The sequence below is a fragment of the Mizuhopecten yessoensis genome, unplaced genomic scaffold, assembly GCF_002113885.1.
Source record: "Mizuhopecten yessoensis strain PY_sf001 unplaced genomic scaffold, ASM211388v2 scaffold716309, whole genome shotgun sequence".
Lineage (NCBI taxonomy): Eukaryota > Metazoa > Mollusca > Bivalvia > Pectinida > Pectinidae > Mizuhopecten > Mizuhopecten yessoensis.
Window position 1 is genome coordinate 115,020 of NW_018480052.1, and position 15,856 is coordinate 130,875.

At 37.2% G+C, this 15,856-nt stretch overlaps 1 protein-coding gene across 1 annotated transcript; it reads left to right on the forward strand.

Annotated features, from left to right (window-relative positions):
• Positions 1-10,780: 10,780 nt before the first annotated feature.
• LOC110442899 lies at positions 10,781-14,285 on the forward strand. Its single transcript, XM_021486762.1, has one exon. It carries the CDS (start codon positions 11,272-11,274, stop codon positions 12,838-12,840), a length of 1,569 nt encoding a protein of 522 aa, XP_021342437.1. The 5' UTR covers positions 10,781-11,271; the 3' UTR covers positions 12,841-14,285.
• Positions 14,286-15,856: the final 1,571 nt, after the last annotated feature.

Here is a 15,856-nt window from a genome sequence, read left to right on the forward strand (position 1 = left end):
GTAACAGATGTACAGGCCGATATGTAACAGAGGTACAGGCCGATATGTAACAGAGGTACAGGCCGATATGTAACAGAGGTACAGGCCGATATGTAACAGAGGTACAGGCAGGTACGTGACAGACGTACAGGCTGATATGTAACAGAGGTACAGGCAGGTACCTGACAGACGTACATGCTGATATGTAACAGAGGTACAGGCAGGTACGTGACAGACGTACAGGCCGATATGTAACAGAGGTACCGGCCGATATGTAACAGAGGTACAGGCAGATATGTAACAGAGGTACAGGCCGATATGTAACAGAAGTACAGGCCGATATGTAACAGAGGTACAGGCAGATATGTAACAGAGGTACAGGCAGTTACGTGACATACGTATAGGCTGATATGTAACAGAGGTACAGGCAGGTACGTGACAGATGTACAGGCCGATATGTAACAGAGGTACAGGCCGATATGTAACAGATGTACAGGCCGATATGTAACAGAGGTACAGGCCGATATGTAACAGAGGTACAGGCAGGTACGTAGCATACGTACAGACAGGTACGTAGCATACGTACAGACAGATACGTAGCATACGTACAGACAGATATGTAACAGAGGTACAGGCAGGTACGTAGCATACGTATAAACAGATACGTACGTAGCATACGTACAGACAGATACGTAGCATACCTACAGATAGATACGTAGCATATGTATAAACAGATACGTAGCATACCTACAGACAGATACGTAGCATACCTACAGATGGATACGTAGCATACGTATAAACAGATACGTAGCATACGTACAGACAGATACGTAGCATACGTATAAACAGATACGTAGCATACGTACAGTCAGATACGTAGCATACCTACAGATAGATACGTAGCATACAGAAAGACAGATACCTAGCATACGTACAGACAGATACGTAGTATTCCTACAGATAGATACGTAGCATACGTACAGACAGATACGTAGCATACCTACAGATAGATACGTAGCATACGTATAAACAGATACGTAGCATACCTACAGACAGATACGTAGCATACGTACAGATAGATACGTACAGATAGATACGTGACAGACGTACAGACAGATACGTGACAGACGTACAGATAGATACGTAGCATACGTACAGACAGATACGTAGCATACGTACAGAGAGATACGTAGCATACGTACAGAGAGATACGTGACAGACGTACAGACAGATACGTGACAGACGTACAGATAGATACGTAGCATACGTACAGACAGATACGTAGCATACGTACAGAGAGATACGTAGCATACGTACAGAGAGATACGTGACAGACGTACAGACAGATACGTGACAGACGTACAGATAGATACGTAGCATACGTACAGACAGATACGTAGCATACGTACAGAGAGATACGTAGCATACGAACAGACAGATACGTAGCATATGTTCAGACAGATACGTTCAGACAGATACGTAACATACGTACAGACAGATACGTAGCATACGTTCAGACATATACGTAGCATACGTACAGACAGATACGTAGCATACAGACAGACAGATACGTAGCATACATACCGACATATACTTGGCAGACGTACAGACAAATACGTACAGACAGATAAGTGACAGACATACAGAACCATATACAGCAACTGACGTACAGACAGATATGTTACAGATGTACAGGCAGGTACGTGACAGACGTACAGACAGATACGTAACATACGTACAGACAGATACGTAGCATACTTACAAACAGATACTTAGCATACGTACAGACGGATACGTGACAGACGTACAGACAGATACGTAGCATGCATACAGACAGATACGTGACAGACGTACAGATAGATACGTAGCATACGTACAGACAGATACGTAGCATACGTACAGATAGATACGTAGCATACGTACAGACAGATACGTAGCATACGTACAGACAGATACGTAGCATACATACAGACAGATACGTAGCATACGTACAGACAGATATGTAGCATACACACAGACAGATACGTGACAGACGTACAGACAGATAGAAGTTGACGTATCTGTGCAATATACGGAGGTTACAAATGTTTACACTGAGATACCATGTAAACTAAACTACCCATCCAACCGGGTAAAACTCCATCAATTACTTACTTTATCCCTAACATCATGTTCTATCTGTCTTTCTAAAAAGTTTCTTATGTACATATTCAGGCTATCACTGCAAAGTTATACATGTACTATCAGCTAAGCTTGTTATGTACATATTCAGGCTAGCACTGCAAAGTTATACATGTATTATCAGCTAAGCTTGTTATGTACATATTTAGGCTATCACTGCAAAGCTATACATGTATTATCAGCTAAGCTTGTTATGTACATATTGAGGCTATCACTGCAAAGCTATACATGTATTATCAGCTAAGCTTGTTATGTACATATTCAGTCTATCACTACAAAGTTATACATGTATTAACAGCTAAGCTTGTTATGTACATATTAAGGCTATCACTGCAAAGTTTTACATGTATTATCAGCTAAGCTTGTTATGTACATATTAAGGCTATCACTGCAAAGTTTTACATGTATTATCAGCTAAGCTTGTTATGTACATATTCAGGCTATAACTGCAAAGTTATACATGTATTAACAGCTAAGCTTGTTATGTACATATTCAGGCTATCACTGCAAAGCTATACATGTTTTATCAGCTAAGCTTGTAATGTACATATTCAGGCTATCACTGCAAAGTTATACATGTATTAACAGCTACGCTTGTTATGTACATATTCAGTCTATCACTACAAAGTTATACATGTATTAACAGCTAAGCTTGTTATGTAAATATTCAGGCTATCACTGCAAAGTTATGCATGTATTAACAGCTAAGCTTGTCCTGTACATATTCAGGCTATCACCACAAAGTTATACATGTATTATCAGCTAAGCTTGTTAGGTACATATTCAGGCTATCACCGCAAAGCTATACATGTTTTATCAGCTGAGCTTGTAATGTACATATTTAGGCTATCACTGCAAAGCTATACCTGTTTTATCAGCTAAGCTTGTTATGTACATATTCAGGCTATCACTGTAAAGTTTTACATGTATTATCAGCTAAGCTTGCTATGTTGATACATGTCCAAATACCCTGTGCTTTTTTTCATATAAACAATAACCAACTATTTAATTTCGTTTTTGATATAACTGTAGCAGATGTTGGCCATGATGCTTCCGTTGACGAGATAGCTCTATCGGTTAGAGCAATATGAGGTCCAGAGTTCGAACCATGATGCTTCTGGTTTTACACACATAACATCGTTGTTGATTATCTTTTTTATTTCATCTTTATTAATTCATAGATGTTCGAAAAGGTACGATTTCTTTTCAGAAACGAATTATCAAAGCTACAGTTGCTCTGTGGAAAAGTCATTCACCAATGCGTAATTAAGTAATTAAGAAGTAAGATATAAGCCCCCACCCCCCCCCCCCCCCAAAAAAAAAAAAAAAAAAAAAAAGGTTAAGTCTCATAGCCTCGCTATAATTCCGGGGGTCACGCTCCCTTCGGAGACAATAACAGCGTAACCCCTGGATTTAAAAATTATCTAAATAATTAGGCGCACGTTTAACATATACATGCACTATATAAACGAGTGACACGGTGCGCATCACGTTGACCAATGAAATCGTTCGTAAGAGGGACAGCCAATCAGAGCCGGTATCAGACTGTCGAATTATACTCAATTAGCTAAAATTACATGCCGTTAACAATTTGGCGCGAGAACTATTGTGTAGATAGGGACAGATCGAGCTGGACGTGGCAAGTTTTTAACACAATATTTCGTTTTATTCTCTTATGTATAGAGTTAAGGTTAATCGTTATTTGTGTATTGTGCTGTTGTCGATACTGACATGCTATTTTATTCACTTAATTCTTACGATTTCAGAAATAAGAACTAAGTATTGGACATTTGGTATTGTTCTATAGACGACGACAGTATCGAACAAATGTCTGAGCTGGAAATGCATTATTTGAGTAACTTGCAAAGTATTTCATCAATTTTGCTGATTTATACATAATGCTTTTAATCTTTGAAGAAGGAGATTGTATTTTTATTTAAGCTTATCACTGAAACCCTGTTTGAAAAAAGGGTTAAGTAAAGGGAGGTAATTCGATCATTCTCATTTCTCTCTCAAAATTTATTGTTTAATAGTCCGAGTTCCCTGATCATCTCCTTTATTTTTTTTAATTGTATCTCCGCTCTATACGAGAATTTCTCTGGATTAATTATATACATTCGGTTTTATATATCTTGAGTTTCTAAAATTAAGATTCTTTATTATTCCGGAATGCTTTAGTTAATTTGTTTGTTATATATAAATATTTTGCCATAGTAAAGCTAACATTTTATTGCCTATGATAACCTATTAATCATAAACATTTGCCGTTTTTAATATAAAGTGAATTACTCTGTGTTGGACACCATGTGTTTTCATGTTCAATAAATCTTTTTTCCCAAATTTTTCATGTTTCGTGTTTGTCTCCTTGTGATAGCGCGGAACTGATGCCGACTTTATAGTACTACCTCATTGAAACATACTGCCGAAGACAACCAGTAGGACACCCCACCCGGTCACATTAAACTGAAAACGGGCGAACCAGTCGTCCCACTCCTAGATTGCTGAGCGTTAAGTAGGAGTATAAACTACCATTTTTAGACTCTGGTATGTCTCGGCCAGGGGACAGAACCCAAAGCCTTCCTGACAGGGGCGGACGCTCAACTAAAGGCCAAAAGTGAAGCATTGTCAAGGGAGACATTAGGAAGAAGAAAGTTGTTTAGAAAGAAGAGAAAATTGTATTAAGTATGTAGTTCATGTAAATAATCACACTGTCAGACGTGTCCATTGAAGTAAATCATAAATATATAGGAGCGGTGTAGCTCCTGAAAACCCTTGCTACTGTTATATGGACCAGTGACCCAAAACGTGCCACTCTGACCTCACAAGTACCATGTGACCTGTTAGCTCATTAAAATTCTCACCAGAAAGGAGCGGTCACCTTTGATTGCCTAACTGTTATATCAGAGACGTATGCGTCTCTGGTTATATCTAGATAACGGGACACTTCTGAACGCGCGTTGATGGATGATTCGGTATTTAAGAAACACATGTCCAACACACATTTATTTATTCTGATCATGTGTCCTGAACCTTGGATCCAACTATTTTTATTATTCATAAGATATATAAATATAATTTAGTCTATACTGTTATAAACAGTAATACCACGGAACTAGATTCTTACATATATCTAAGTCCGTGGTAAAAAAGTGTTAACAAGTCTATCTCGTGTTTTTAATGGAATGTGAAAAACAATGTTTACAACTTTAAAACAAAATCACATAACATTTAAATAATCATAGTTTTATCAATTTAAATGTACATGTAGGTTTAAAAAAAACAATCAACACAGAGGTATATATACCGACATGACAGGTTTGTCTTGTAGCCTAATACACATATAACTGTCAGACACTACACACCAAATACCACGGTCTATAAACATGACCTACCTTGACCTTCTGCAAAATCTACCCTTTTATGATTTCTGTAGGCCTGTCGGCAACCTCGCTCAACAATGGCTTGTTCTCAATTCCCCCACTTTTTAAAATAACATGGGGGGAAGAATATTGTTAGAAGGATTATAGTCTGTTTCTGAGTAGTACTGGCAGTATTTACCTGTGTTTTTACCTGTGGTTAACCCTTCTATCTAGTAGGGTGGTGTTCTATCTAAGCTGGAAGCTGATCATATATAATTTAATAATACATCATATAAGACTTACAAGTTTTTAAAAGCAGATGGTTATTAAAATATTTCAATATTAATTATATATATAAATAACAAATATATATATTAAATATATCCATTCTGTAGTCCTTGTGCTGCTGATATGACATATAATAAGATGAAGTGTGTTATTTTGTGAAAATAGTTTTGTTCTTAAAACATATTAAAATGAAAATCTAGTTATAAAATGAAACTTTTCTTTATTATTGTAACATTTAATAGAATGCCTAAATACCTAGTAAGAATGAGTACGTGTGACTAAGAATGTGGTACAGTTGATAATTAATATTTATAAAAAGAAATTCATCTAAATTCCTGGATGTTAGAAGTATATTATAACTATCATAAAAATCCTTAAATATCTATAATTATTCCCATCCTGGTGAGCTAGAAGTGATCACAGCCTATGCTAATTAGTGAGATAATGATGAGTTTTACCATTATCTATAAGTACGCCTTGAGAACCGGACGATGGACTTTATGGAGTACGCGAACGAAGCATCATATATCTTACATCTGGGATAAATTACAACAGAAATGTGTGACACTTGACTGTCGGACTGTAATGCATATTTGCGATAATTACAGTTCTTTTTTTTTGCTTGGCCTCTTTTATTATAACGCAACAATCCCACATATTTTGTATTTCGGCACCATTTGTTTGTGTGTAAATAATAAATAAAATTACTAGTGCCAATTGGAGGGTAAAACAATTCATAAATATCATTTAAAATGATGTCACATCTACAAAGCGTAGCTGTACTGTCCACGTGTGCAGGAGTTTGATGACATGATTCCATAGAAGATAAATCAATATGTATGTTATTAAAATATCAATAAAATGTTCCATTGATTTACAAAAAGATGTTTTATTACTTAATGAAGGAAAAAGGTCGCATGCCTAAATGTTAAAAAGAAGTTAATCTTAACGTGGATTTGAACTTGCACCGTTTGCTTCAGTAAACTGCGTTACACATTCGGCTACACTACATAGTAGAGTTCCCACAATGGGGCCCCGTGACCACTTTTCCCGGACCAAGGTTTGAAAATTGATTTTAGTCCATTTGAGGGTGCTGATTAAAATGAGATGGGGGTGAACCTCATGAAAATGTGGGCTAACTCGGCCAGACGCAAAAAATCAAAATGGCCGCCACCTGTCGTCTGGTATATCAAACAAATACATATCTTTGCTTTTAGATGTCCGTTTTATATGATTTTTGGGTCTAAATACATGTTTTAAGGGTCATGGATTTGATTTATTAGTACAACAACTTGATTAAAGTAAGCGTTAGAACGAAAAATGGTATGTTATTTTTTTGCTGCCGAAAACCAGGATAACCGCAAGTTGACTGCAAAGGAAAAGACCAGGAAGACACACTTAATGGTTTGGATGAAAAAGTTTCATTGAAATGACTGGTAAATGAATTTGTTTATTTCGGGGATTAATTTCGTCATTGCAACAGCCATACTCATATGATTGGTTTGTTTTTAATTTGTTTAATGTCCTATTAACAGGTAATGGCATTGAAGGGCGTGCCTCCATGTGTGTTGTGTAAGCGTGTATCTGTGTATGTGTCCAGTGACAGGGTATGTTGGTGTACTCCTTGTAATAGCGCGGATCTGATGCCGACTTTATAGTGCTATCTCACTGAAATGCAATGCCAAAGGCACCCAGCACACCATTCCGTCCAGTAACATTATACTGACAACAAGTGAACTAGTTGTTGCCATTTCCCTTAATGCTGAACGTTAACCAATGCATAACAACTACCTTTTTAAGGACTTAGGTATGTCCCGGGCTGGGGACAGAACCCATTGGCTTCCTCACATGTGCGAACGTTCAACGTTAAAGCCAAAAGCAAGGTGTTTCCAAGCAAGGCGCAAGGAAATAAAGGTTATTTAGAAATAAAATGAAATATAATACAAATCCCAAATATTGCAATTGTTGCAGCAGATTTAATTTGGTCGCTTTTATGTCCCAAAATAGAGGGCACAAAAACAAATCCCCAATGGTTAACATGACGACGGGTGTCTAAGTAGTCGCCGCCACAAACAGCTAGTTGTTAAGAGAAGAAAAAAGACAGGAAAGGAAGGAAACCAAAGAGAGCTTGGGTTGTAATGGGAGAAGCAGATCATTTTCTGTCTCTTCCATTTCCCCTTCGTAGAAGACACGGACTAAACCCCCAAATTATGCAGGGGCTCCCACATTAGTCGCCTCTTATGGTCATGTAGTGGGATTCAGCAGACCTATTCTTTTTCCAAACTGCACAGGTTGTCTGGTCAATGAAAAATGTAGACTTTCAGTCACCATCTTCCTCTTTATCCATGGTCACTACATTTGATGGGATGCGGCACTTGGACTTCTTTTTCAACTGATCCCACTTCAGTGCTCTGGTTTCACCTAAAGGCTAACAAATCCTTGATTCCATTACATATCCACAGTGGTTATGATGCAATTTCTGACTTAAATGGACATGGAAAACAGAAACTCAGGAGGCACGCAATCTTTTGAAAGATGTTGCAAAGCATTTTCAGTGATACAAGAGGCTCTTCAGCTAATGTCCACATTCACTGTTCGACACATCTACAATGATAAAATTAGTAAGCTAAACATGACTCATGAGTAGATATATACTTGCACGGTGATATGGAAGATGAAAGTAATGATGACGAAGTTATATGTAGTGACTCTGGATAAAGAGGAAGATGGTGACTGAAAGTCTACATGTTTCATTGACCAGACAACCTGTGCAGTTTGGAAAAAGAATAAGTCTGCTGATTCCCACTGCATGACTAAGGGGAAATGGAAGAGACAAAAACTGATCTGCGTCGCCCATTACAACACTTGAGATCTTTTTGGTTTCCTTCCTTCGTGTCTTCTTTCTTTTCTAACCACTTGCTGTTTGTGGCGGTGACTAGCTAGGCACCCGTTCTCATATTTACCATTGGGGATTTGCTTTTGTGCCCTCTATTTTGGGACACAAAAGCGACCAAAATAAATCTGCTGCACCCATTGCAATATTTGGGATTTACATTACATTTCTTTCTATTTCTTACTTCCTTTTATTTCCTTGCGCCTTGCTTGGCAACACCTCAATTTTGGCTTTAACGTTGAACGTTACAACGTTCGCCCAGATTAGGAAGCCAATGGGTTCTGTTCCCGGGCCTGGAAATACCAAAGTCCTTAAACATGGTAGTTGTTATTCCCTGCTTTACGTTCAGCATTTAGAAATATGGCAAAAACTAGTTCACCCGTTGTCAGCATAATGTGACCAGACGGAATGCTGTGCTGGGTGCCTTTAGCATTATCAAGTCAGCATCAGATCCACGCTATCACAAGGAGGCAGGTACACCAACATACCCTGTCTCCTGCACACATACTCATATGCACGGTTACACAACGCACATAGAGGCACGTCCTTAAATGACCTTACCTGTTAATAGGACGATCAACTAATTAAACACAAACAAAACCAATCATATGATTTTGGCTGATGCATGGACGATAAACCCGAAATAAACAAAATCATTGACCAGACATTTCATACAATGGTTGTTTTATCTAATTTACACTGGTTGAATATGAAAACTTTGCATCCAAACCATTCAGGGTGTCTTCCTGGTCTTTTCCTTTGCAGTCAGCTTCCGGTTATCCTGGTTTTGGGCAGCAAAAAAATAACAGACCATTTTTCGTTCTAACGCTTACTTTTATCAAGTTTTTGTACTAATAAATCAAATCCATGACCATTAAAACATATATTTAGACCAAAAAATCATATAAAAACGGAATTCTACAAGCAAAGATATGTATTTGTTTTATATACCAGACGACGGGTGGCGGCCATTTTGAATTTTCGCGTCTGGCCGAGTTAGTCCGCATTTTCAGGAAGTTCACCCCAGCTCATTTTAATAAGCACCCTCAAATTGACTAAAAACAACTTCAAAACTTGGTCCGGGAAAAGTTGTCACGGGACCCCATTGTGGGAACTCTACTAACAGTAATACAGACTGTTTTAACCCAAGAAACAGTTTTGAGAAACTTGATCAACCATGTTTTTCATTATTTTGAGCGCTTTACCGTCATACAATTTAGTTTTGCATATTACATCACGGAATCAAAAAATGTATTCAAAAGTTGGTCCTCAGATGGGAAAGTGTTGAAAGTATTTTTTTAAGTCTTTGAAATCCCATTACATTCATAGATATAGTGAATATGGCTATATTTACAGTATTGTATTAACAAATACCTAATATCTCAGCAGTTCAAAAATTCATATTCAATTGGTTTGATACCTTTTCCATGCATTTTTGCTACTAGAAATGATCTACTCATGATTTTTTTCCCGAATTCAGAAATGCCGACTTGGGGAAATGGTCAGTTTTCCACCATAGCTCATGAAGTACATATCTTAGCTTGTTTTGTTTTTGGAGGCTCAAAACGTGTAATGTAAATGAAATGTAATGTATCAGTATTGATATATTTGACTGTAAACTCTTACTATTTAGTTATTATTTGTTATATCTGTATTGTACATCATGTATGACGTATCATGTGTATATGCATAAATGAATTTTAAATGTTTACCTAAAATTTGATAAATAGACAATTAAGCGTTTATTAGTGACAACCTAAAATTTGATAACCAGAACAAACAATTAGGTGTTTATTTATTATCTTATTTCATCAATTTCATACCCCTCAAAATTACTTAAAACTTCTAAAATATATCCAAAAAATCCCTTACATATCACATACACAGAAAAGCTACAACCAGACGGGTAACTTTCACACAGGTAAGTTACCTGTGGGGTAAGTATGAAACAGACTATAATAGGTTTGCCATTGTCTTCCTAGATCAACACTTTTCTTTGTTCTTTATAAAAATGGGGGAAACTGAGTACACCCCTCAACAAGGAAGTCTGCACAGGTAGATCACGGGCTTAGATAGCAGGGTCTTATCTAATTCAGTGGGTAGATCTATGAAGATTGCGTATTCAGTTTGGACTTTGTACCTGACATTAAACAGAAATTTCTCCTTGGAACATTTAGTGTAATTCTGAGCCAGCTAAACAAGTAACTTATCAACACAAATAAGATATTGGATGTTTACCTCGACAAGGAATCAAATACTTGGGATATGAACAACTACAATATGTACCTGTGTTTGCTTGACGTTAACATTCTGAGGCTTGGAATGGAAAACCTGGATTCCTCTTCCTAGTAACCCACATCAGTGATCATCAGGTAGCTATGCTTGAGTGTCTTTACAATTATGTTTTATGAACACATGTGCCTGGATTGGAGCTCGATGTAAAGTCAAGATTTAGAGACATGAAATGAAGTCTATTTTGTGACTGTTATTCAATATCAGTTATATATAATAGACAAGTTGTTTGGGTCTATTTATAAACTTCCTTGTCTCTTCCACAACTTTTTCATCAACATGGCAACAACCATAGGTCAAATCCCTCTCCGTACCTGTACTGAACACAATGGGAGACCACTGGAACTTTACTGTGAAAAATGTGATAAACTTGTTTGTCTAAAATGTCATTTATCTACTCACAAAGGCCATGATGTTTGTGAACTCAGCGATATTACTCCTACAAAGAAACAAGACATTCAAAACTTTATTGACAGAACTGAACAAAATGAGCTAGTACAACTTAGGGAATACATCAAATCTACTGATACACTTCTTAGAGACAATACGAGCAATTTTGAGAATCTTTCACACAAGTTGAAAAAGCAAACAGACAAATTAAAACAAGACCTCGACTTCCTTACAGCACAGACACTCTCTCTTTACCACAAAATGGAGGAGGATAATACCATGCTTATACGGAAATACAAACAGGACCTTGAAATGTATAACAAGCAACTCGGACAACTAATTCAGGAATGCAAAGCAGCACTCCAGCATGGTTCTCACATAGAAATCTACGACACAGGATGTGAAATTCATTCCCAAATAAGCGTCCCTGTAAAACCTGTCCTGGGTACTGCCAGTTTCACTCCAAACAAAACTCCTCAAAATCACCTAAAGCTGGCCTTAGGTAAATTTGACGCCTTAGATCAAGCTTCAACTAACCAGGATGGGTCAGTAATTAGGACATCTGGTGGTCAGGAACCATCCTCTACATCACAACAATCAGAACCAAAAGGAAAGAAGGCAGTGACAATGTACAAACTACTGCCACAGACCAAAGTGTTGGAGGAGTGGAGGTCTCCTGTTGGTATTAATTCTATATGCCCCACCGCTGATGGTCAGGTGTACGGTGTGTATCACAGTAAAACATTAACTCTCTTGGACAGGAAGGGGAAAGAAATACAGGAGGTCAAACACAGAAGAACTATCATCAAAGACATAAGTCTGTCACCAACAACACACACACTGTGGGTCTGTGATAGAGAAAACAACATCATGGAGCTGGTATCAGGAGGACTAAAACACAGATTCAGTACCAAGGAGACACCCAGGTGTATCTGTGTTACTGCCTGTAACCATGTCATTTTAGGGATGACCAACAACATCTCCAAATTTACCCCACAAGGTCAAATGGTACTCACTACAAGTGCTACAGGGACTGGGAAGCCATTAGTGTGTACACCAGGGAGGATCCCAGAGTGTCCTGTCACTCACAATGTCACAGTGGTTCATAGGAATATTAAGGGTGATGGTGGTGATGGGACACGTCATGTTATTGTTATAGACACTGATTTCAGGGAACTGTTTGTATATAGAGGTGACATCCCCAGTACATATAAACAATCATCACATAAAGGAGTTGAACCATTTGACCCCCAGAGTGTGGTGTATGACAGTGTGGGGAACATTATCATAGGGGACTGGGACAACTACAGAGTCCTACTCATCAGTGGACGTGGGGAGTTCCTCAGGATCATACACACAGACACAGACTGTACATGTGCTGTAGGTGTAGACAGGGAGGATGTCCTGTGGGCAGTGTTTGGTAGGAATGTTAAACTACTACAGTACAGCAGTGGGTGATTCCTGTGACATAACTAGTAGGTATAGTTGCCATGACAACACACAACCAGACCAACAAAACTGATCACAATAAACAATCAGTCAACATTCTACCCTGATTGTATATCATCATAATCACTGGAGAAAATCTATTCAACATTCCTAGTGATATTATTGATTATGATCAACAGAGAAAAAACAGTCAATATTCTAGTGTGATTAATAATTCATTCTCATCAAAGTATGTGTGGGGAACAATTTTGTTAAAGCAAATTCAATTTGCTACTAAACCACTAAAATGAACTTGGGGATTGGATGTGGGACAACTGTACAAATGGTGGCTGAATGTTAGACAACTGGTCTAATGGTGGCTTGAATGTGGGACAACTGAACTAATGGTGGCTGGAATGTGGGACAACTGTACAAATGGTGGCTGGAATGTGGGACAACTGTACAAATGGTGGCTAGAATGTGGGAAAACTGTACAAATAGTGGCTGGAATGTGGGGAAAACTGTACAAATGGTGGCTGGAATGTCGGACAACTGTACAAATGGTGGCTAGAATGTGGGACAACTGAACTAATGGTGGCTGGAATGTGATACAACAGAACTAATGGTGGCTGGAATCTGGGACAACTGTGCAAATGGTGGCTGGAATGTGGGACAACTGGGCAAATGTCAACTGGAATGTGAGAAAACTGGACTATCCATGGCTGGATAATAATATGACAACAAGATTATTGATGGCTGGATAGTGGGACAATGGTGGTTAGATAGAAGATGGTATGTACATTAGAACTGTTATGAGTAGGGTTTTATTATTTTATCCTATGTATCTTAAGGTGTACTAGAAAAAGAAAAGGTCGTTTTTCCCCAGAAGATTATACAATTTTATTTATAATTTTACTTTAAGAAGGAATGAAGCTGGTGACAGATAGTTGACGATTATCAGACATGATTTAACTTACAACAGTTGGGGATAGAGACAAAGTCATATATACTCCACAGCCTCCAATCAGGAAATAGTTGAGATACTATACTATGGTGTTGATATAAACAAAATCTGTAATGACGGCTTCATGAGATATCTAGTCCACAAACTTTTACTTCAAAAGTTTTCAAATGTGACCTTTGACCTTGATAATGTCCAAAAATCTAATCAAGTCTAGAAGTTGATGTTACTCTATAGTGTATGATATATCTTGTACATAACCTTTTTACCTAAACATAAGCTTCTTACCAAACCTCAGTCGTGTCCTCTGATAAATAAATAGCTTTAAAACTGTGTGAATGGTTATCTGAAAGACCACTTATCTATGTTTAAGATCTATCCTGTAATGTTTAGATCATCGGCTCTTTACTGTTTTGTGAACTACATTGTACTTATCAGTCAATATACATATTTGCTTTGTACTTATTTGGCCTTTGACCTAGAAGTGAAGGTCACAATGACCTATATGTGGAGAATATTTAATTGTTTCCCGCTGAATACCATATATATTTTACGAGTATCGCACAATACCGATATTTTTCACAAGTGGAAAGCACAAGTAATACTATTGGTATATTCTGCTATACCAGGGAAATATGTGTGGTATTTCAATGGGAAAACAAGTTAATTTTCTATACCGTGGTAGATTATGGATTTTTAAAAGCAAAATGACGAAATGATGAAAATATAGTTGTATAGAAAATGTGCGGGAATGAGAATCGTAATATTTGATGCCTGGTTCTAATGACGTCACACAATATTGACAATGCAATTACATTTTTGTTTTGCTCACAGTGGGAGAACAAAGTTTAACTCGTGATAATTTTCGCAAGGCGGTGCTTTACATCCTTATTAACACCACATGTAATGGCTGGTCTGTCATTATGTATCAAATTTTATGTAATTACTACATTGTACTAGTACTGATTTTGTAATCATAATTTTGTACGAAAATTGAATACATGGTAATACGTGTTTATTTCACTGTAATACATTGTAATACCGTTTTTGTTATAATGTATAAACATTGTAATAACACTTTTTTCAGTATGATGAAATTGTGTACTGTTTCTGCTAATTTACGGGACATACAGTCAAACTTCCTTAAATCAAACTTCAAAGACAAAGTGTTAAACTTACAGTAAAGTCTGGATTTAACACTACAAATATTCTGTACATGAATCAAACTTTTTAGAGTCAAACTTTTGCTGTTTTGAAGTACAATCAAGGTCCGTTTATTATAAAAACATTGAAAATTACAACTGATAAATCAAAGTGTTAAAAACATACCTGTCCGTTAACATTGGCACAGGCTACGGAAATTTAATTGATGAACTGTTAAATGTTGAAGTGTTGAAATTGATCAGATCACCATGGAAACTACAGTGTGTTTATAAACATGCTATATTTATTACTTTAAATCCAATATTGCTCGATTTAAAATTAAATTTCCGAGCCTTCATTTTGTCATTTAAGGATTCCTGTCCCTATGTACTGTGTTTTATTACATATAGAGGGACCTCCCCTTAATTTCGTTTTGATACAACGGTAGCACAGTTGGTCCAGGACACTTCAGTTGATCAAGTTACTCAGTCAGAGCAATAGTATTACAACCTGAAGTTCAGGGTTCGAACCTCGGTCACTTTTTACATTTAGAACATTGTTGATAATATTCTGATTATTTCATAAAATATTATTATTTCTAAAAGAAATTAGCAAGGTATGTTTTCTTTTCTGAAATGATTTAGCAAACATATATTAATGTCAGGAAAAACAATTTCCAATGTGTAAGTACAGTTTTTGACAGTGGTACGGGGATCCTTCACAATCACATTAGGTCTTATATAGGTACAGGATTTCAATGTGTAAGTACAGCTTTTGGCAGTGGTACGGGGATCCTTCACAATCACGTTAGGTCTTATATATGTACAGGATTTCAATGTGTAAGTACAGCTTTTGGCAGTGGTACGGGGATCCTTCACAATCACGTTAGGTCTTATATATGTACAGGATTTCAATGTGTAAGTACAGCTTTTGGCAGTGGTA